Source organism: Neodiprion virginianus, chromosome 3, assembly GCF_021901495.1.
Source record: "Neodiprion virginianus isolate iyNeoVirg1 chromosome 3, iyNeoVirg1.1, whole genome shotgun sequence".
Classification (NCBI taxonomy): Eukaryota; Metazoa; Arthropoda; class Insecta; order Hymenoptera; family Diprionidae; genus Neodiprion; species Neodiprion virginianus.
The window spans coordinates 40,490,639-40,514,132 of record NC_060879.1 but is presented as its reverse complement, the minus strand read 5'-3'; the positions used below and the strand labels follow the sequence as shown (position 1 = coordinate 40,514,132).

The 23,494-nt window shown below is 38.5% G+C and overlaps 3 protein-coding genes across 3 annotated transcripts; all 3 read left to right on the top strand.

The window, feature by feature from the left end:
- The first annotated feature begins 13,880 nt into the window (after positions 1-13,880).
- Positions 13,881-17,087, top strand: LOC124300092 (zinc finger protein 420-like). Its single transcript, XM_046753766.1, has 3 exons — positions 13,881-14,106; positions 14,201-14,368; positions 14,471-17,087. Exons 1-3 carry the CDS (start codon positions 13,933-13,935, stop codon positions 16,718-16,720), a joined length of 2,592 nt encoding a protein of 863 aa, XP_046609722.1. The 5' UTR covers positions 13,881-13,932; the 3' UTR covers positions 16,721-17,087.
- A 505-nt stretch (positions 17,088-17,592) lies between these two features.
- Positions 17,593-20,314, top strand: LOC124300093 (protein LTV1 homolog). Its single transcript, XM_046753767.1, has 7 exons — positions 17,593-17,769; positions 18,193-18,757; positions 18,873-19,093; positions 19,170-19,298; positions 19,391-19,582; positions 19,771-20,019; positions 20,134-20,314. The coding sequence occupies exons 1-7, from the start codon at positions 17,767-17,769 to the stop codon at positions 20,245-20,247; spliced, it is 1,473 nt and encodes a 490-aa protein (XP_046609723.1). The 5' UTR covers positions 17,593-17,766; the 3' UTR covers positions 20,248-20,314.
- A 469-nt stretch (positions 20,315-20,783) lies between these two features.
- On the top strand, positions 20,784-23,386 carry LOC124300094 (V-type proton ATPase subunit G). The gene is made up of 4 exons (XM_046753769.1): positions 20,784-20,940; positions 21,564-21,664; positions 21,918-22,016; positions 22,474-23,386. Exons 1-4 carry the CDS (start codon positions 20,859-20,861, stop codon positions 22,546-22,548), a joined length of 357 nt encoding a protein of 118 aa, XP_046609725.1. The 5' UTR covers positions 20,784-20,858; the 3' UTR covers positions 22,549-23,386.
- Positions 23,387-23,494: the final 108 nt, after the last annotated feature.

Here is a 23,494-nt window from a genome sequence, read left to right as displayed (position 1 = left end):
GGAGTACAATAGCAATTGTTTATGAACATAGTTTGTTATTTGTTTAACATTATTAGAATCGCGCTGCTGCGAATATCCTTAGTTGTTTGTGTTATAATTATCTTAACAGATTTAGAGTATTTAGTAATTTGATGATTCATAGCTTTAGAGCAGGTTTACATGTGTGCTTTTGTATATGATTCCCTTCTGTAGTTGTTCATTCTTATATTGATATGAATCGGCTTGGAAGCTTCTAGAACGTTTTCGTTTCGTCGGTAAGTTTCCTAATGTATTCTCTAGGTAAGGCTCTGTATGGTTCCACATTGGAGATCTGCATTGCCTTCAAAACGTAGCGCGTGTTGCCTACAATACGGCGTTGCGGAATAAGGTATAGTTCATGCTGGGTAATTAGCATTCACGGTTTGATGGTTTTGCAGTCTCTGGTTTTGTGGGTTATTGCAGCAGTGCTATCTTTACATTATATTGGTTATGCGTTTATCTATGGTTTTACAGTCTTCTATACTCCAGGCTATATAGTGAAGCGTATATTGCTTATAGTATAGCTCTCAGCTCCAAATGCACAAATGGCATTGTTGAGTGCTATATAATAATTGGGTATAATTGTGTTAGTTAATTATAGTGTTAATATGATATATAATAACGCATAATAGTATTATAGTTCTCTGTAGTACGAAGATCTCGTAACATGGTTTTTAAGCCTCGGCTAGTAAATTTCATAGTTATTTCCATCTAGGGATATTCCAAATAGTTAGACAGTTGTTTTAATTTCTTATGGTTACAAGATTCTCGTATTTCGAGTTTGGTTAGTTGATAAAAGTAACATGCAGTAACAATAGTCGATAAAACATACGGTCGTTCCGGTCGGATGTTACACCTCCCCCCTTATGCAAGAATGGCGAGCCTCTGCTCGATCATTCTTCCTGACGGTCGTTGGGTGCTGTAGGTTTCTCAATCCATACGGTACTTTGGTTGTCCTTGGGGTTCATGGTCGATGTTGAGACGTTTTTTGCAATTGGTGATTGGGTTGCTGGCTTCATATTTAAATTGGGGTATATGGGTATCGGCATTCCTTGGGGTGTTTTGTATTCTCCGTCTTGTTCTGTTGTTGGCTTGGTCTGGTTAACGTTGCTCGCATTGTTTCCCATTGATTCATAATATCGCGTGACCGTAGGTTTTGGCGCTGGTGCTTCTTGCTTGAAGGAACTGGGTATTGCGTATTCGTGTTTGATTGACATGTCCATGTGTATCTCGGGGATTCCGGAGCAGTGTTTCGGTTTTGGTTGTTCTTGGTTCCAGGATATGTCTAAAGGTTTTGGTTGTGGCGGCGGTTTAGTTTGATTGTTAGATGGTCCTTTGGATTCCGTATCATCCTCTTGTTTTTGCCTGGCTAGATGTAAGAGCAGGTTGGTCAGGGAATTCCATATGGCTCCAAACATGTGAAAGCTGCACCCGTAGGCTTTTCTCAGAGCATATCCGTGGATTATTGTGTCGAGGATGAATTTGGTTATTTGGATGGTTACCCAAATCCCGATTCCTCCTGCGGTGAGAGTGCCGAAGCTTACGAACCAACCCCACATTTTTGTCCATGTGTTCTTGGCTATTTTTTGCATTGCTTCTTCGGTTAGGAATTGCATGATAGATAATTGTTGATTTGCTATGGTTTGTCCTGACATTCCTCTTGCCATGTCGTTTAGTATTCCAGATTTCTCTGCTGGGAACATGATATGATCTCTCAGTCGTTCCAGATCTTCAGAGGAGTAGATTCCACTGGTTGCTAGGTTATTGGGGTTAATGTATTTCCATGTTGGTGTGGTTAAAGGTTCTATTGTGCCTGGTTTCACTGATTCGGTCAATTCTGGTAGTAATTTATACCATTTCTTATCGAGATTGAACATTACTGGGATGAAAGGGTTACACTCTATCTGTACTCCGGTTTTTAACAACATGCGGCTCTTCGGTGATACAAACATGCTGGCGTTTCCTCTGAATACTGGTAATTCTTGGTAACAGTTCTTCGTCTTTCTAATTTTTACGTCAACTGGTATGCATTTGATTATGTGGATTACTTCTCCTGCTATTGTTGCCATGTAGCCTGGTCCTTTCATTAATTGGTGCGCGAAGTCGTCGGGCGTTACGGCTGCGGTTGTCAATAAGTTCCGTAAAACTTGTTGTTCCAATTTGCATTTCTGCGAGAGTACGTCTCGGTATAATGCTGACATCTGCATTCTCATGTGTCTTTCCACGTATACGAATTTCGAATTTACGTAGGTGAAAATGTCCAGGTTGCTGGTTGCTATGGGTTTTTTGTGAGTGAACGCGTTTTTAGTTGGTTCTTCGATGATGAGTAGCTTTGGGTGCTCGGTCCGAATCAATTCGTACCCGCATACTTGTTGACGTCCCTTTTTCGAAAAGGCGAAGGTTATGTCTTGGGTGGTAACTGTATACACTTCGTCATAGGTTTCGTCGCTGTTTTTGATTTTTGTGGCTTTGCCGTCGTATAAGACGTCGTATCGGTCCAATTGACAGGAATCCTTTGGCAAGGTTTCCCAAAACGTGTTTCCTCCTTCATTGTCTACGCAATTACCGTTGCTGAAGTCACACGTTGTTCCGGATCGAAATATGATTTTATTTGAATTTAGGTTTATTTTTGCAATATATTCGGCTAGACTGATTTTTACATATCCTTGAACTATTACGTCGCTCCATGTTCCGTATTCGTCGGAGTATTGTATGCCTTCGCAAGTCCCGTCAAAATTCGTTGCTCCTCCGAGTGATATGGTTTTTGTTGTTGTTCCATTTGGTTTTAATGAGGATATGACGCTATTAACTCCGAATCTCCATGATTTATACAGGTGCATTTGTATGCACTCTTCCTTCGATACAAAGTGTATATATTCGAGTTGTCCGTTGCTGGTTGCCGAAATATGCGAATGCATTCCGCAGTGGAAAATCGATCGATGTATCTCCACCTTGCATTGTATGATTCGTGCCTCTGAGTAGTCGGTGAGTTGTAGGAGCTGCATTTTGATGGTGCTGGTTACGGGTTGTAGCTTTGGCAGGTCGCATGTTCCCACTTCAAGGAGGGATACCGTGGTCAGGTTCATCATTTTTGATCCGCAGTCGTAGGCGATTAGAGCCGTGGTCATCCAGATCAGTTGGGGCAGGATTGCCAGCCGGAGATCCATCTCGATCTTCTGTGGTCGTAAAAGAAAATCGACGGTGATTAATGAGCACTCTGGTGTTCGATGGGATTGTCTTTCGTTCTGGCGGGGGTGCACGGTTGTGGAGGAGGTTGGGACATTTTGGTGGTTGTTGTATTTCGTCAGTGTTTGTGAGATGGCTGGTTTTTATTTTAAACTTCGTCTTCCTTAGTATTGCAGTTAATTTCCTTGATTGCTTCGACCACTTGTTCCAAGACGTCTAGCCTTCTCCTTGTAGTGAGCGCGTGTTCTAGTTTCGTCGGGTCTGAAGCCACAGGTGGTTCTGAAGCGATGTCTGCGTTGGGTTTCCATCGGCTACAAGGCACCGGTCCACAGAATTTTGTTTTCATCCAGTACATCATGGCTGCGGTGTTTTGGTATGAACAGTTGAAGTCTGGGTTCAAATTTGAATGTTCGTCGCACGAGGTTCCGTAGTTCTTTATGTCCGGAATACCTGGGCATCCATAATCTTCTAGGTTGATTACCGTGGTAAAATATTCACGCATTATGATTTGTTTCTCTTTGCCTTTAACGTACACGGTTTCATCGGGGTTTAATGAGTTTATTAATTCTTCCAGTTGAGCGCGAGTGTTCGATCCAGTTTCCCAGGAAAGGCCGTGGAGGCACTCCTTCAGCCAGCGATTAGTCTTCTGAATTCTTGCAGGTAAATCAGCCCCATTTGTCTTTGTGATGAGGATAAGGTGGTGTATTGTGGTTCCGCAGCACCTTCTCACGGTGATTTCTTTAATGATGAACGCGCTATCTTTCCCTCTAAGTCCTTGTATGTCGATAATGTACATCTTTAGCCCTGTAATGTTACAACGTATAGGCGTCAGTATTATCAATTTACGAGTTCAACAAATTCTTTTCGTGGTGCAAATGAGTTCATTATGTCTGAGCTATCGAGTGGGCATAGTTGTGGGGTTTACAAGCCTGTTTATCGGTTTGGGTATTTGGTTTGTTGGAGGGTTGGCGACGCGTATTCGTTGTTATTCTCTCCTTATTCTGGGTTGTTGCAAACTCTTTCGATTGTGTCGACTATGTGTCCCAGTAAGTTAAGGGCTATTTTCTTATGTGACTCGGGCACCCTTCTTTTCGGTGTCTCCTGCCGTCGTTGGCAAGTTGGCATTTCTATTTGTGGGAGTAGATTAGGTCCGTTTGTCCATTTTTCGCAGTTTACAGGTTCGTGGAAGGATTGTTTCATCCAGTAAAGTAACGCCGTGACGTTGCGGAGGGGGCAGTTGAATTTGGAATCCATGAAAGAATGTTGGACGCACGGTACTCCGTTTTCTTTAATAGTCGTTAGGGGCGGGCAACCGTGGTCGTCCAGGTTTACTATGTCGTTGAAGTATGGTCTTAAGGCCTCGACCTTATCTGGGCCCTTTACGTAGATCTTTGTGCTCTTGTACAGTGCCCCTAATGCCTTAGTTACGTCACTGGCAACGGCTGTGCCATCGTGCCAATCGAGACCGTGGTGATGATCTGTTAGTTGCTGGTTGAGCGTTTGGATTTCCGGCGGAAGGGTAGATTTCTCCGTTTCCATACGGACTATCGAATGGTGTATTGGTCCTTCGCAGCAACTCATCACCGCGATTTCCTTTATCATGAAGACATGGTTTTCCCCGTGAAATCCTTGAAGGTCTATGATGTACATTTTGGAGCTGCAATCACCATAGTTTCGCATCAGTTCGATTATCGTTTGTTTCACATTGTGATAGCTCCTTTGCACACAGGTTAAAGTGTCGTTCTCATATGGCATCATTTCTTTTAAGGGGTTGGTTTGATGTATGCTCTCGCTGTACATTGGCTGTCACTCCCGCATAAGGGTTGGGTGTTTCCTTATTCTTATCTTATTGTTAGAGGTATACTAATTTATATATGTATATATATATATATATATATATATATATATAGGTATCAGATGTACCTAACTAAAGGTATTTATGTGCGGCATGATTAATTATGATAATGGAATTAGTTAATAATGTACCCGACAGTGGGTCTTGTTGTGGTTTTAGTTTATTAATTCATCGTCGCCGTTGTTAGGAATTTCGATTGCCGGATCGTTGATCATAAAGTGTTGCTTGACCTTGTAATTTTGATCATCAAAAACTATTGAAAATATATCGCCATCTACGTCTTTGATCATTACTATGCTATTCGGATAATTCCCGTAATCGAAAAGATTGACGGTGGTGTATATATCGCTAACGATGTGGTCGGTATATATGCTATAGTTATAGGTTCTTGGTGGCAGGTCATCGTTCCATAACAACTGGCGGGTCACGCTCTTTACCCAATTTGGCATGATTCTATTGCATATTACGGCAATAATATTATCAGCTCGCCTTATTTCTAAGGTTCGCATGTCTGGCTGAAATCTATCTGCGAATATTATGACAAAATTTTCCTGGTTTGCCAAGAGCTTCATCTGCAAAATCGAAATGTTGATATAGTAGTTGAAATCATAGTGTTGATGAGGATTATTAATTGCGAGCGGTTGGTTTTTAACGGGATTTGTGTGGTTGGGTATGTCTTCTTGGAGTAGGGGAAGCGTGAGTTTTAAAATTTTTGGAGTTTATTCCTTAAGAAACTATTTGAGTTATAAGGCTTGGTACGGAAATTTTGTGTGGGGTAAAATCAAGTGTAACGTTCGGAACCTTGAGGCGTTAAGTAGAAAGAGACAAACATATATATCTATAAGATTGAACGTGCAAAAGAATGAGATGGGATATATTACAGAGCGTATCCTATACTCGGGGTCTCCTCTTTGTGCGGTGCTTCGTAGTCTCGCTGTATAGTTCACTACCTCTGGGCTGAGAGTTGAATGTGTGCGTATGTTTGTACGTGTGTTGTGTGCCTGCGCATTACGAAGTTCTGCCGCAACTTGTACGTTGCTGCTGAGTACAGGGTATGTATGCTTAGACATCCTAGATTATCGCCTGGTAGGTGAAATATATCTGCGTTTGCTCGGATTAAGTTATAGATATTCTCTTTTTCCTCGGTATTTAAGTGTTCTAATCTCAAAAGGATTCCAAAAGCTCGACCCTGGCTTTGATTAGGTTGTGGGAATTTTGAACCATAAATAATCGTTTTATTTTTGGGATATCTACTTCATTAGGTTGATTCGTGTTTTGCGTAGAGATATTCCGTGGGGTTGCGCACGTTGTCTTCCTTTTATACTCGTCTTCGGCTGTTTTCGTATAGGATTTAAATTCGGATTCGCGTAGACTTCTTTATTTCTTGTCTTCTTTTATATTTATTTGTCTCTTGGTTTTTATTGTATTGATTTGCCTTTTCCTTAAATATCGACGTGCGTTTATTTATTACAGCCTCGTTCGCGTTGTCAGTAATATACTGTCCTGTTAGTTCGATTTTATTTAATTCATTCGTTGGGGGTTTATTTGATTCGCTCAGGTTCATTATAGAATTATCATTTCTTATGGATTCGTCGGAATATTTATTCTTATTTTTCTCGGACTCGTCGGAGTTACTTTTACACTTATTGTTCGTAGTTTTATTTTCGTACTTCGCGGATTCATTGGATTCACTTGGTATTATCGTAGTTTCATTATTATTTTTCATGGATTTATCATTATCTTTCATAGGCTCATTGGATTCACTTGGATTTATTGTATATTCATCATTAATTTTCATAGATTTATAGGAATATTTCGTGGATTCATTATCGTTTTTCGCAGATTCATTGGATTCATTTGGATTTATCGCATTTTCGTCATTATTTTTCATCGATTTATTGGAATATTTCGTAGATTTATTATCATTTCTCACGGATTCATTGGATTCACTTTGATTTATCGCAGATTCGTCGTTATTTTTCACGGATTCATTGGAATATTTCGTAGATTTATTATCGTTTTTCACAAATTCATTAGATTCACTTTGTATTAACGTAGATTCATTATTATTTCTCATGGATTTATTGGAATATTCCGTAGATTTATTATCGTTTCTCACAGATTCATTGGATTCACCTTGGTTTATCGCAGATTCGTCATCATTTTTCACAGATTTATTGGAATATTTCGTGGATTTATTATCGTTTCTCACAGATTCATTGGATTTATTTTGATTTATCGCAGATTCGTCATTATTTTTCATGGATTCATTGGAATATTTCGTAGATTGGTTATCGTTTCTCGCAGATTCATTGGATTCATTTGGATTTATCGCATTTTCGTCATTATTTTTCATCGATTCATTGGAATATTTCGTAGATTTATTATCGTTTTCCGCAGATTCGTTGGGTTCATTTAGATTTATCGCATTTTCGTCATTATTTTTCATCGATTTATTGGAATATTTCGTAGATTTATCATCATTTTTCACAGATTCATTGGGTTCACTTTGATTTATCGCATTTTCGTCATTATTTTTCACGGATTTATTAGAATTTTTCGTAGATTTATCATCATTTTTCACAGATTCATTGGATTCACTTTGATTTATCGCATTTTCGTCATTATTTTTCATCGATTTATTGGAATATTTCGTAGATTTATTATCATTTCTCACGGATTCATTGGATTCACTTTGATTTATCGCAGATTCGTCGTTATTTTTCACGGATTCATTGGAATATTTCGTAGATTTATTATCGTTTTTCACAAATTCATTAGATTCACTTTGTATTAACGTAGATTCATTATTATTTCTCATGGATTTATTGGAATATTTCGTAGATTCATTATCGTTTTTCACAGATTCATTGTATTCACTTAGATTTGTCGCAGATTCGTCATCATTTTTCATGGATTTATTGGAATATTTCGTGGATTTATTATCATTTCTCACGGATTCATTGGATTCACTTAGTATTAACGTAGATTCATTATTATTTCTCATGCATTTATTATTATCTTTCATAGATTCATTGGATTCGATTGGATTTATCGCGTATTCTTCATCATTTGTCATAGGTTTATAGGAATATTTCGTAGATTTATTATCGTTTTTCATAGATTCATTGGATTTACTTTGATTTATCGCAGATTCGTCGTTATTTTTCATCGATTTATCGGAATATTTCGTAGATTCATCGGATTCATTGTCGTATTTCATGCATTCGTCAGGATATATTTGATATTTTGTGGGTATATTCTTATAATTAACGGTTTCTTTTGCATTTTCACTTTTGATTTTAAAATTTTGGGTATCTGATTTTAAGGAGTCCGCTGTTTCACCTATTTCTTCCAGGATTTGCGGTGGAATTCTCAGTCTTACTTCCGAGTCTGACGTATTAATTGCATAAAGGTACGCTTTATCATCTCGGTTTGTCACTAACGCGTTCCCTATGTAGACGTTGTCACCTGCGTCTATCAGAGGTACGTACCCTTCGGTTAACTCAGTTTTTTCGAGATTGATACGGATGCCAAGCCGTGTCCTCGATGGAATTACGATAACATCTTCCGGATTTTCGACCTTTTCCTTTCCTTTAAGAGGTTCGGAAATTTCCGCCGTTAAATCGGATTTTGTATAACCGACACACCCATTAGATTCTACATCCAGGAGCGGTAAAACCTCGGTGCCTAGTTCGGTCTCCGCGAGTTTGTCGCAGTTGCCAGTCTGCGCTCTATACGGAGTCGTTTTTTCCTGCTGGTTTAGGAATGGGATTTGTACGTTACCGAATTCTAATGTCCCTTTATCAAAATTTATCTGAGCTCGATTTTCATTGAAAAACTGGGATCCTATTATTCCGTCCTGTGGGATTGGTAAATTTTCCGGAACTATATGGAATTGAGCTTCGGTTCCTATTACGTTTATGGGAACTTCCCCCATAGTTTCTATGCACGCGGGGACTATTCCGCTAAGATTAAATTTCTTTTGTTCGTTTATTTCAATTTCTGACCTTACACAGTTATTTTTTATAATGTTCAAGTCGGAGCCTGTATCCAACATGAAAGTACTCGGATTTTGTAACTCGCTCGCTTCTAATTTGATCGTAGGGATTGTACTCTCTGGATTTATGATCGTATTGATTGATTTGTCATCGGAATTTTGAGGCGGATCTATAATTATTTGTTCCATATCGCTTGTAGCCAACGTCACTAGTTTTCTATCGGTACGCCCTGTATAATAGATAAGGTGCGGTTGGGTATTTTGAGAGCCTCCGAGGTCGCACCGTCGTTCGGCAGGCTCTCCCCGTTTCCCGAAAATGAGACTCGATTTTCTCGCGGTATTTGATTTGATCTATCATTTCGCTGTTTAATTAGACATTCGCTGATTGAGTGACCGTAATTTCTGCAATATCGACAGTGTTCGCGTGGTTGTTCTGTCTGGTATTCGTCAGGTCGGTTCGAATTGTAGGATTGATAATTTGTTTGCGGAGTATAACGCGTTTGTCTAATTATTTGATTATCGTCGTACTGATTTGGACGCTGGTTTCCCTGTCTGAAATTTGGTTGTGACCTCTGTGGGCTAGGGTCCCTTGGATAAGTTCTTTCGCGGTACGAGTTATTGCTGGGATAAATGTTTCCGCGGTATTGATTGTTCCCTTGATAGCGATTTTCGCGATATTGGTTATTTCTAGGATAACCTTGTTGATTAGGGGAGTTCGACCTTCGATTACTGTAATTGTCTTGGTTACTAAAATTCGGAAGTCCCTGTTGCCGATTGGGACGATTTTCTCTTGAATCGTAACCGGGTTGCGGTTGGTAATTTATTTGACGATTTTGATATTTCGGAAATTGATTTCTCGAGTTAGTATTATTTTGAAGTTGGTAGGTGTTCGAGTTACGTCGGGGATCCGAATAAGTATCTCTCGAATTATAATTATTCCGATAGTCTGCTCGATTACCTTGGATGACATAAGTTTGAGTCCGAGGTTTACGGTGGTCGTAATAGCTTTTATCCGAATTGTATGTGCAATCGTATTTATCGTGGTCGTTTACTCCACATACAACGCAATTATATGGTTGAAACATCGCGTAATTTATTGTAGCGTCCTGAATTGTGCTAGGTTGATCTCCTCGTCTAAGTTGGATTTTAATTTTCTCCTGTTTTTCTATTTTCATAGCCGCGTCGACCAGTTCTTTCAGAGTACCGGGTATTGTGGGGATTTTTCCGTCGATTTCGGGTCTTAATCCGCGCAGAAAAGCGGCTTTGCCGTCCGCTTCGGTATTTCGCGTAAAAATTTCGAAATCGTCTGTACGTTGTTCTTGCAAGAATGCCTGTCTTATATTTTCCATCGCTTCGCGTACCCTTGAGGCGTACGTCACGACGTCTTCATTCTGTCTTTGGAAAATTTTCCCTAGTTCACCCTGACACAGATTAACGGATTTCGCTGGTCCATAAAGCTCATTTATTCGCGCGGTTAATTCGTCTATGGTGTCGAACCGTTCGTTCTCGATCACACGTCGAGCTACTCCCTTGATTTTATTACGTATTATTCGCGCGAGGCTTAATTCGACTTGAGGCGGGACCATTTCGCGTGCATCCTTGCATCCCTGCACAAAACTTCTAACCTGGGACGGATTGCCGTCAAACACCGGGACTGCCTCTAAGGCATCCTTAATTGAGATATAATGATAAGTCGGTGCGGGTAAGGCGGTTGCGCCTGTACTTGCAACGGGTTCGCTCACCATTTTAAATTCCTGAGGAATCTTAATATGTGTTTGGGATTGGTTTTCCGAATCAGGCGTTTGAATAAGTATTTGAGTGGGTTTTTCTGTTTTTCTCGAGTTCTCCGGAGAATTTTTATTCGTTGAATTAGAGTTTTGGCTGGAGATTTGCGACTGTTCAGGAGTTAGTCCTGAGGTTCCCGACGCGTTCGTCTCCACTAAATTTTCTAATTGTCCTTCGAATAATTGGGTGCCCTGCGTACTAACTTGTGATCTGAGTCGTCGGTCTGAAGGCGGACTATGTACTACGGCTGTGCGTTTTTTATCGGTAGGAGGGTCTTCCTTTCCCATTTAATGTTGGGATTGCACAATCTTTTGTTAATAAGGTTTATTTTAAATTTTAGATCCCGTGTCGGAGAAAAAGGAGGTAGGAATCGTTGGAAGTTTGAACGGGAGGTATTTAGAAATAATTTTCGCCTTTTTCCTAATCTTTGCGTCTTCTTCGCTAATTGTTCTGGGTCGCGTTGGGGCTCGAACAGCTTATTTCTTTCTTTTATTCGTTCTTCTGTATCTCCCTCGTAATAGCAAATATCTTCAGAAGTTCCGATGGTGTGGTTAGAATTCTGCGGTTTATTGAGATAAGGCTCCTTTACAGAGTCTGGGATTTCGTGCGGATCGCTTAATATAATCGGCTGAGTATATTGTTCCCAAAGCTTCGCTATGGTTCCGCGTTTTCCTCCGTTTATTTCGTTCGATTTCGGGAGCATTCGTTATGAGAACAAAGGGTATTTGTCAGAGATTTCGATGAAAGGTTGAAAACTTGGTTCGACAGGGTATTTCGATGAAAACGAGGGATCTCGGTGATACAAGGTCCCAGTAGTTGCGATATTGAAGAAATATTTGAATGGGAAATTTCCAGAGCGGATGGAAAAATTCTTGATTGACTCATTGATTTTTAGGATTTTGGCGAGTTAACGGATATTAAAATTCGGGTTTATTTAGTCATTTTATTAAATCGAGCGAGATTAGGGTGATTTTCGGCTCGTGTCGGTAGCGCGCAAAAATTCCGCCGTCCGTCGGTCGCTACTCGCGTCACAAAAAGTTTTTCGCGATTATAACGTTTGGTTTCCCGGCCGATGCACCAGAAAATTTTTATATGATATGTGACGTCGGAACGGTACCTAGTGGAAATCTCCAGATGTTAGACACCGGAAACATTCACACGCAGCTACAGCCAGACTCACATCAGTAGTTTGGGTCACCAATTACCGATTAAGTATTGAAATACACCGGACAACGGGCATTCTGTCGCTCTAGTCGAACGAACCGAAGAGGGAGAAATTGTTGGATAAAAGATTTAATTTGGCTTACCTTTTTGAGAATATTCTGGATGCGATGACTTGTAGATTGGTGGGAGGTTTTAGCGGAATAACTGACTTTAATATTTTGATATTTTGACTGAGTTTGGTTTATTTTATAAGTTTTGATATTTAAAAGTCACAAACGCAGAGTTACACTTTGTAAGATCTTAAACTTAGTATGACAAAATGGATTTTAAGTTCGCTGAACTTTTGGGCAGAGTAACGTTGTATGAAAGTTTTAATGCAAAAGGCTAAAGGATTTTACCGCGAGACTGTACCGGAACTATATGACGAATCTGGAGGTAGAAACACAAGAGAGCGATCGAGTGATCGGTCGCCCTTTTTATAGGGGTCGATCGTTGCGCAGAACGATCCCCCTCTCTAGTTTTTTGGTCACCTTTGCGCACCTCCCCTCTTTTTCTAGGAATTTCTAATTAGGTCACGACATCCTCGCGCATACACGCCCGTTATCTTAGTTCTTTAGCTATTACTATATCGTAGGTTTTTACGTATGGTGTATCGCTGTTTGGTGCGGTGGTGTAGGTGCGTGGACTTGGTTCCGTAGTTCTCCGAACTGCGTGGGCTTTTCGTTGTGGCGCCAGCCCCCTTTGTGGCGCCAGCCCCTTTTGTGGCGCCAGCCCCCTTTCTGGCGCCCCTCAGCCACTTAACTTCCTCCTGCCTACCTCTTAATGTTTTTGCTATCTTGTTCGTTACAAAGCCCATATTTCATTCTGGTTACCTGTCGTTTGTTAGTTTTATAGCTATATCTATATAGAATTACATATGTATTATAGTCGACTACTGTCGTTGTTAACCTGGAGTACAATAGCAATTGTTTATGAACATAGTTTGTTATTTGTTTAACATTATTAGAATCGCGCTGCTGCGAATATCCTTAGTTGTTTGTGTTATAATTATCTTAACAGATTTAGAGTATTTAGTAATTTGATGATTCATAGCTTTAGAGCAGGTTTACATGTGTGCTTTTGTATATGATTCCCTTCTGTAGTTGTTCATTCTTATATTGATATGAATCGGCTTGGAAGCTTCTAGAACGTTTTCGTTTCGTCGGTAAGTTTCCTAATGTATTCTCTAGGTAAGGCTCTGTATGGTTCCACATTGGAGATCTGCATTGCCTTCAAAACGTAGCGCGTGTTGCCTACAATACGGCGTTGCGGAATAAGGTATAGTTCATGCTGGGTAATTAGCATTCACGGTTTGATGGTTTTGCAGTCTCTGGTTTTGTGGGTTATTGCAGCAGTGCTATCTTTACATTATATTGGTTATGCGTTTATCTATGGTTTTACAGTCTTCTATACTCCAGGCTATATAGTGAAGCGTATATTGCTTATAGTATAGCTCTCAGCTCCAAATGCACAAATGGCATTGTTGAGTGCTATATAATAATTGGGTATAATTGTGTTAGTTAATTATAGTGTTAATATGATATATAATAACGCATAATAGTATTATAGTTCTCTGTAGTACGAAGATCTCGTAACATGGTTTTTAAGCCTCGGCTAGTAAATTTCATAGTTATTTCCATCTAGGGATATTCCAAATAGTTAGACAGTTGTTTTAATTTCTTATGGTTACAAGATTCTCGTATTTCGAGTTTGGTTAGTTGATAAAAGTAACATGCAGTAACAATAGTCGATAAAACATACGGTCGTTCCGGTCGGATGTTACACTTGCTTCCAGCAGCTTTGATGCTTTATGGCCACGAAGTAAGAGGGATACTTCGTGTTTATGGCAGAGACGACATAAATTTAGTGTATCAAAATACGTGCGATGGATGTGAGTGCTGAAACGAGTGTCTCTCGAGAGAACTTGGATGATGTATGTCGTGTTTGCCTTTCGTCCGATCCTGGCAACGAGTTTATTTTCCGAAATGAGGCCAAGATTTCAAATACTAACAACACATTTACGTTGTCCGAAAAGCTCCAGCTTTACGGTGGCATAGAGGTTAGTTTAGTTTGAATAGTTTGAAGCGATACTCTGCTACAGCTTCTATTTTATGTAATGGAATAAACGACAAATTTCATTTTATCCACGTTAGATCTGGGAGGACGATGGGCTGCCTGCCAAAATTTGCACGCTTTGCATCTCTAAAATTAGCGTCGCACACGATTTTCGTGATCAGTGTCAAAGAGCTGACCAAAAGTTGCGAAAATTATATGGCAAACCAGCAGGAAGAAACACTTTGAAACTTTCCAGTAGTTTTAAGGTGCGTAATGCTATTGTACAGTTAATGGGAATATTTATCATTCTGACAACTGTTTGATTTCGGTTATCTTGACTCATCTTTATCATCTTTGCTTTTCTTTAGGATCAGTACTGTCAAACAGATTCGTCATTGTCATGTGTCAAGAAAGAAGAAGAAGTCAGCATTACTGAAGAGGAAACCAAAATGCAGCAAAATGTCCCAATTAGTAATCGGTTGACCACAGAGATCCAAGTATCTCCTTGGAACAATTCTACAGAGGACATAGAAGTTCACGAGCATAAAATTTTGCAAGACATTAATGTTGATGTGCCGCAAGCAGAAAGGGAGAAAAGCTCAGTGAAAAGAGAGTCGTACAGAACTCGCAGGGTGTCGATGTTCAAAAGAATGACATCTATGGAAAATTTAAAAAGTCACAAAGAAAGACAGAGACAGTATATAAAAAAAAACACAAGTTCCAAGGTGGAGTCTATAGAGCAGGATTATTCAAGCGTAAAGCGGATGACTCGCAATAGGGTAACTAGATCGATGGAATACAATTTGGAATCGGAGCTCTCTCACAAGTGTAGCAAGTGCAATAGATCTTATTCGACGAAAAAGTCGCTGGAGAGACACGCATTAACTCATGATAGTAAAAAGTTCAAATGCGATAAATGTGGTAAAGAATTTTTTAGACTGGACAAGCTGGTTGAGCACAGTAAACTACACGTCTCAAAGCTCAAACCAGAGCCTGTATACTGTAAAATATGTGACAAACACTTCAGAAAAATAGATACTATGGTCCGACACCTAAATGTCCACAAGAAAGCTAATCCTAGGGAAGTTTTCACTATACTAAAAGAAATTAGGGACAGACGAAAGGCGGAAAATGAAATAAAAAATTGTATAGAGGATGGGAACAGTGGAATTAAAATCGTGAAGGCGGAGCCGAGTAATCAGGAAAGTAGTAGCGGGGATGAAGAGATTAGCAAACGTCTGCAAATGTCAAATGATAATCAAGACTATAACCCAGACTCGCTGAACTCGGATTCGCAAAGCGAAAGCGAGACGGATTCTTTTAATAATCTAGCTTTTTATAGATGTAAACACTGCACCAAGTGTTATTCTACAAAAAAATCTCTACAGAGACACATGTTGATACACGACGAGAAGAAATTTGTTTGCAATGTTTGCAACATGAAATTCTTTAGGCCAGACAGATTGAAAAGCCACAGAAACAGGTATGGGCATGATGAAGACAAAGAATGCTTGGAGCCTCAAAAACCGCCGGATGACAAATCTGCAATAAAATTAATAAACAGTTGGATAAGAGAGGAACTGGATTCCGACAACGAAGGAAAGGGGTTCCCGTGTGAAATTTGTGGTAAATCTTACGTGACCAAGAAATCATTGCAGAAGCACAAGGCAAACATGCATGAGAACAGAGAAGACTTTTGTGACAATTGCAAAGCGGATAAATGTAAGTGCGCTGAAAGGGTGAAAAATATTGATAAGAAGAATGAAAAGTTGAAACCATTCAGCTGCGATGAGTGTAACAAGTCCTTTGAAAAGGAATCAAAGCTAGAAAAACACTTGAGAAGTCATGAGCGTGCCAAGGAACAGCAGGACTCAAATTTCAAACGATTTTTGTGTCACATTTGCAGCAAAACTTTTCGTCAAAATACAGGACTCATGTTCCACATGCGGACGCACACTGGCTATAAGCCGCATGTGTGCAAATATTGCGGACGTGGTTTTACATCCAATTCAAATTGCATTAATCATGAAAGAACTCACACTGGAGACCGACCTTTTGTGTGCCATTTTTGCAGTGCAGCCTTTGCAAAATCTTGCACTCTGAAAGCGCACATTACGACTCACACAGGAGAAGCTAATTACCACTGTAAAACTTGTGGAAAATCGTTTCGACGACTTAAGTACTTGAAGGAACATAGATTTACGCATACTGGGGAGAAACCGTACGCCTGTAAAATCTGTGGCACTGCTTATAGTCATTCCGGTAGCTTGTTTGTCCATGAAAAAAAATGCAAGGCTCAATACAGCAACTATCAAGCCGTTTCTGAGCAAAATGCGCAAAATTATACCCAGTCGCCAACTGGGCTCAACACCTCGTCGGTCATGGCTCCTATTATTCCTATGCTCTCTTCATCGCATCATTTAAATAACGCTAATAATTCTCTGGGGGGTCATGCTAACAAAAATTATGTCGAAAGTATGCAGAGAATGAATGCACATGCAGCTGCTGTCGCAGCAGTTGGAAATCCAGCTTTGCATATGCATCCGAACCCGGAAGTTTCAGAGATGGCTTCAGCTGTGAGAAACTTCGCCATTATAGGACAAATATTTCACTCGTAATGAACTGATATATTCCATAAAATCCCTAAAAATTCTCTGTGATAAGAAATTGTCTCTACTAGGATATTATTGTATAAATTTTTATATACTGATGAATCTTGCAACACATGTAATGATAACGAATATTTACTTATAATGACGGAAAGAAAAATCAAATTAAATGCCAAGAGGTCAGTGATGCAATGGCATCTAAAAAATAAATTTTTATTCTCTTTATCGTTTGTACCTTTACATATAGTAACTGAAATAGTAGCATGTAATGTAATGTATCTACCGATTATACAACAGATATACATATATAGTATGTAAAAAGTTATATTTTAACATTTATAAGAAGCATAATAATAATAATGTCGTTTAATATTTATCTCAACAAATATTTTAAAAATTATTTATATTTTATTCTGTTTTTCCTGTTATTTTTTGTTCAATAATTGCATGCATATTTGAATATTCAAATTATACATTGGATAAACCGTTCAACAAACTTTATCGCAAAAAGCACTTTGTATACGAAGCTCACGAAAATACAGCATAGATAAATATTAGATATGGTTTCAAAAGAACACAATTCACACCCAACTTGTTATGTGCAGGTATGTATGTATGCACGTATGTATGTGTGTACATTGTTTTAAAATCTTCATTCCACTAATAACTGTAAAATCTCGATTAAGAATTTTATCTGGTATAAAATACAAGAAAAAATAGTTAATTTTGACATTGGAATCTCGATTCAAATGATTCGAAAAGTTAATTTTTAAATAACATTCCAAAACGTTGAAGTAACGTACCATTAAATTGCAAGCGTAAATTCAATGGCCAATCAGAAGGTCCTGATTCCCTGTCGCGTCAAAATGGTCATTCGTTGCAAGACAGTGTCACGGCATTTCAGTGGTCATTGCTACGGCGTTAACACATGTTCACTGTTTGGAGTTAGCATTTGGTTGAAGTTCAACAAGATTGGGGAAGACTTTTGTGATTTTTATAATAGCTGAGTGAATTAAATAAACCCTTGTAAGACTGTCAGTGGTATCCGCCTAATCATGGTACGTATTTCCTTAATTCTACGCGATTGAAAAAGACGCATTTTTAGGTTAAGTTTAAGGCGTCTTGTAGGACTTTCTTAAAATCTGTAAGCTCAACGTATTTCTTTAATCCTACACGGTTGAAAAAGATGCATTTTTAGGTTGAGTTAAAGGTGACTGGTAGGATTTTCGTAAAATCTATAAGTTCAACGCATTTCCTTAATCCTACATGGTTAAAAAAGATGCATTTTTAGGTTAAGTTAAAAGCGTCTGCTAGGACTTTCGTAAAATCTGTAAACTCAACGTAAATTCTTGCAAACTGAATTTTTTTTATTTGTGAAAGTGATCGAAGTCTGCTTTGAATTTTGTCTCTGTTTAATATCGAATTACCTATGTAATGAAAGAATAATACTCAAAAAACAAGACTTTGTACATTGTTTACAGCCTAAGGGAAAAGGGAGGAAATTTATTGACAAAAAGAACGCGGTGACATTTCACCTAGTTCATCGTTCTCAACAAGATCCATTAGCTGCTGACGAGACTGCTCCTCAGCGAGTATTAGTACCTCTCGGAAAGACGCAGGCTACCAAGCCTGAGAAGAAGGAAACAGATATCGCGAAGCGTAAAGAGGAGCAGCAAAAGTACGGAATATTTTTTGATGATGATTATGACTACTTGCAACATATGCGAGATTCAAACCAAATCTCTGTTGAATGGGAACCGGTTGAAGACCCTCAGAAAAACAGGAGAGAGAAAAATGCAGACCGCACTGAGCCCAAAATTAACCTACCATCTTCCGTGTTTGCATCTGATGTTGAAGAAGATGTTGGTCTTCTTAATAAAGCAGCACCGGTCTCCGGATTGAGATTAGATGTGGATCCTGAAATTGTGGCTGCAATGGATGAAGATTTTGATTTTGAAGATCCTGATAATCAGTTAGAAGATAATTTCTTTGAATTAGCTAATGCGGAAGGCAGCGACATTGAGTTTGACGAACACGATGAAGATGGTGAGCAGCATGAAATTGTTGACATAGTTCTACGTGAAATGATTTTTCATATATTCACACAGTCATAAAATTTTATTTGCATCTCATGGTCTGATACACAACGAATTATCTTTAGGCTATGAATCCGATGAAAGCGACGAACAGTATTCAGATGTTTCTTCTGAAGGACATATGCAGCTATCAGATGAGGAGAAAGATCAGGTTCCGAGTTTAAATGGACGGGAATTCGCGTTTGAAGATGTTGAAACAAAATCACAGTTTACTGACTACTCAATGAGCAGCAGCGTCATGCGACGGAATGATCAATTAACGTTACTTGATAATAGATTTGAAAAGGTGAGTTGGTTAAGAATCTTATTGGCACAACAGCAGAGTACATAAATATTCCAGTTTAACATTTTTCCATTTACAGATGTACACTGGATACGATGATCTTGAAATTGGAGCACTTGATTGCGAGGAAATCGAAGGACATGTTGCTCCTGATTCTGATATTCTTTTGCAGTATGCAGACGAATTTGAAAAGAAGAAAAAAGAAAATGTGAGGGTTCAAGAAAATATTCCTTGATTATTTTTCTTTTTTTTTTTTTTTCTTTAATTTGCTTGACTTTTGATTACTGAATTCTTCCACAGACTGAGAATGTTGCAAAGTTGATGGCAGAGCGACTGAGAGTCATTAACTTGGAAGAATCAAATTCTGAGGATGAAAATGATTTGGAAAAGCTTGTAGTTGACGCTAGAGAAAAGGAGAAATGGGACTGTGAAAGTATTCTATCTACCTACAGCAACATTTATAATCATCCCAAACTTATATCAGAGCCTAAGGTGAATTTAGACACAAGATTTTTATCCATTTCTGTTTGATATACATATGAAAATTCAAATTGTTAGATTGGTCCCGTGTTCAAAGTGTGTTATTCGTTTTTATTGTTTCGGAGATTTAATTCACTAGTACAAGGGTAGAAGGCTGGGGTTTGGATAATTATGTAAAATACTCAGTCGATGTATTTCAGGGTCCTGGTAAAATAAAAATTAATCCACGTACTGGGATTCCACAAGATGTACTGAATTCGTCTAATGGAACGTTGACAGCGAAAACGTTGGCTAAATTTAACTTGGAGAATGACAGCCAAGCAAACGCAGGTCCACGATCGGTAGCAGAAACCATGAAATCCACTTTGAGTGTCCTGAGTATAAGGCCAAAAGACGAATCCCCCGAGGACAGGAAAGAACGAAAAAAAGCTCTCAAAGAGTACCGAAAGGTATATCGCATAGTGATTAGAACTGTATGAAGTTCGCGTATAAAATATCATGGCACTGGAATTCACTGAATCGATTCAACTTTATATTTACACAAATCTTATTTGTTTCATCAGGAAAGAAGATTGGAGCGCAAGGCTAACATAGAAGCGTTCAAAGAAGAAAAGAAGAGACAAGAAAAAATTATGCTCAACAACAGAAACAACGTCCAAGGCAATAGAGTACTGTGAATTTATAAAGTCATATTGTGAAAATTTGAATAATATTTAATATAATGATACATTTATTTCTACATTAGAATTATCGACTATTGTTTTCTTTCCCCACCATTGTAGAGTTAGATCAGTTAAACATTGTCAATTCATTGTGTTTGTGTATATTAGGTTGGTTCTTATTTACGGTATTAACGGAGTTTCACAATTTCCAAGTTTTCCAATACGGGGTTGAGTTATAGTAACGTTATCGTAACGAAACATTGGGTGAAAAATTACTATTTTCCTAATTTTACAATAACTTTGAAGCAGCTAAGATTTCGAAATATGAGTGTGTTTTGTTTTATTGCGGTTTCCTAAATTTCAGGCAAATCCAAAATTGCGAAATAACGGTTTATTCTCAGCATGAATAATTACGATTAGTACGATAACGCAACCAACTTCAATGCGATTTTCCAATTCAAAGTTCCGAACGATAATATGCTCAAGAAGGCAGTGGCCACGTGATGTCCACGAGGTCGACGGTGGCGCCCCCGTAATCGAGTGCACGGCCAAGAGGCGCAACATGCGCAACTTCCTAGTCATATGATCGATCTGAGGCAGAGATCACCTCATCGTTCGTCGCAAAGATGGCCAGCCAGACGGAAGGTATTCAGCAGCTCTTAGCGGCGGAAAAACGGGCCGCTGAGAAAGTATCCGACGCGAGAAAACGTGAGTATTAATCCTTACAACGCGACGCACAATTAGAGACAAAAATCGGCCGTGATAAAAGCGTTGTTAGTGAGAATCTTGACTGACCCGTTTTGGGTGGGTGTAACCAAGAGACGTAGCGATACGTATACTCGTATCAACATGTACTTATCTATTTAAATTGGCTCCAACTCTTCATTTTCCATTACGAACTTTATTCCCTTTTTTACCATGGTCAATGATACACGAAAGTTTCAACTTCTCTCGTCAAGTTATTTCGCAAACTCTCTTGGTTTTACTCTCTCACTCAAAAACCACGGCTATTACGTGAATAAAAATTTACTCATGTTCATGAAATACCCACCAGAATCACCAATGATGCATAAATCTATTTCAATCCATTAACCGAGAATTAAATCTCATAATAATAAACATGTACACTGTTGATGCTCGTAAAACGTTCTACCTATCCTGTACTCCACGGTATTTCAGTCCTTTAAATACTTAAAATTTAAGTAATTCGTGTGGTGTGGTCTGTGAATCAGTATTTTACATTCACCAGTGTAAATTATACAATGTGTATTTGACCGCCGCGGATATTTATAAAATGTTCAATTAAAGCCAACGATTTGGTCTCTCGTTAGGCAAGGCTCGCAGGCTTAAGCAGGCCAAGGAAGAGGCTCAAGACGAGATCGAAAAATACAGACAGGAGCGTGAGAAGCAGTTCCGCGAATTTGAGGCCAAGGTGAGTCCTTAATTCACAATAAACTTGGAGCATGAGACTGTGCAGAAAAAGTGGGTGTGTCTCGTCAAGAGTGGCTGCCCTATAACTCTGTATTATTAGTCGACATTATTTTATTCCTCAGTATTATCGATTCCTAATTCGATATTACACAGAAATATTGTATTTATTATAGAATGTTGAATAATAATAAGTTGTCGTACATTTGTAGTTAGTCGTATTTACTTAATGGCTAGAGCATTATTTGTTTCCACAGCACATGGGGTCTAAGGAGGATGTTGCTGCTCGTATCGAAGCTGATACTAAGGTCAAAATTGAGGAAATGAATCGTGCAGTTGCCGTTCACAAGGATCCGGTAAGTTGTTTTTCGTGATTGTTTTCAGAATTTTTTATGTATATTTTACATGAATTATGTAGTCGTGAATATTGTTTCGATTACTCAGTTACTTTTTGAAAGACCGCGATATCTAATTTTATTGCTTTAGAAAGAGTGAAGTAGTTAAAATCTCGTTTTTTTTTATCGCTTCCTGTACAATCATAATTGCGTCGTCAAATTTAACAAGGCTTTCAAAGTTACGGATATTGCAGGGGTTTGCTTTAGAAGAAAATTCGTTTTATAAAAATTTGAATTGAAATATGAATCTAATAGCTGTGACCTGCTTGAAAAATCATTGATAGAATTGTATGAGAATTATCTTCGAATTAGAGAGTGAAAACCCGATTGAGGAGCATTCCGTGGTCTCCTTACTGAAAGAAAAAGTAGGAAATTGAAAAGAAATTACAATCCTAACGAATTTTTGTATTTTCGATAGGTAATGCTAAAGATTTTGGAGCTGGTATACGACATCAAGCCGGAGTTGCACAAGAATTATCGCGTTGAAGCCTAAACAAAAAGAAAAAAAACTCCGACATCCAATAATTATAAATACTATATTCTATATTATACATGTACATTAAATCTTATAAACTATACACACACATATATACGCATATATCTTATGTATAATGTATCTATCAATCGGTCATTCTATTGTATTTAAATCAGAAAAACAGTTTACTGTTTAGCTTTACATGGTGATACTCAAACTTACGATTAGAAAAATGAAAAAGAAAAGGACTAGAGAAACGAAGGAAATGAGGAAAGAATGCAAAAGAAGGAATTATGTTACAGCCATAATCCTATGTACTGGTCGAATCGACAATAAGTAATAACCGTCGCGTTGTGTTAATATCGTTAATGATCCGTTATATATTACCTTTCGTTGAGCAGTTTGAGAATCGCTGTAGGTGTATTGTAATGAAATATTTAAATGTATCGTACAAACCTCTCGCGGCAAGGCCTAGACGCGAAAGGTTTAGACTTAGCACGTAAGATTTAAAGAAATCGAATTAAGGTGGTGGCTAACAATGTATCGTTAATCGTAGTAGATGTCATTCCATGTTTCTGTCACCTCGAGGACTAAAAACATTAATTTAACGCCTCTGTACGTCCTCTCAGAGACCCTTAAAAGTTTGCTCCCAACTAAATTTGGGTCCCTACGACGACGTACACGCGTCAAAAATCGATCCGTTTAACCTTTTAAAAACGAAAACTTTATCGCGTAAGAGAATAGTAGCCCTACCTCAAATGTACACCTTATCTCTGTTGTAAGCTGGCTGGCTGACTGTACAGTATTAGTGTTCAATATAATGATAATAAAAAAAGAAAACGCCCAAAAAGAAGAATCGTAGTGGATATTAATGTTAATTATTTATACCTATTTGTCTACGAGTTGTAACTAAAATATCGCTTTCTTTTCGTGGTTCAGGTAATCGATTCGGTTACTTTAATAA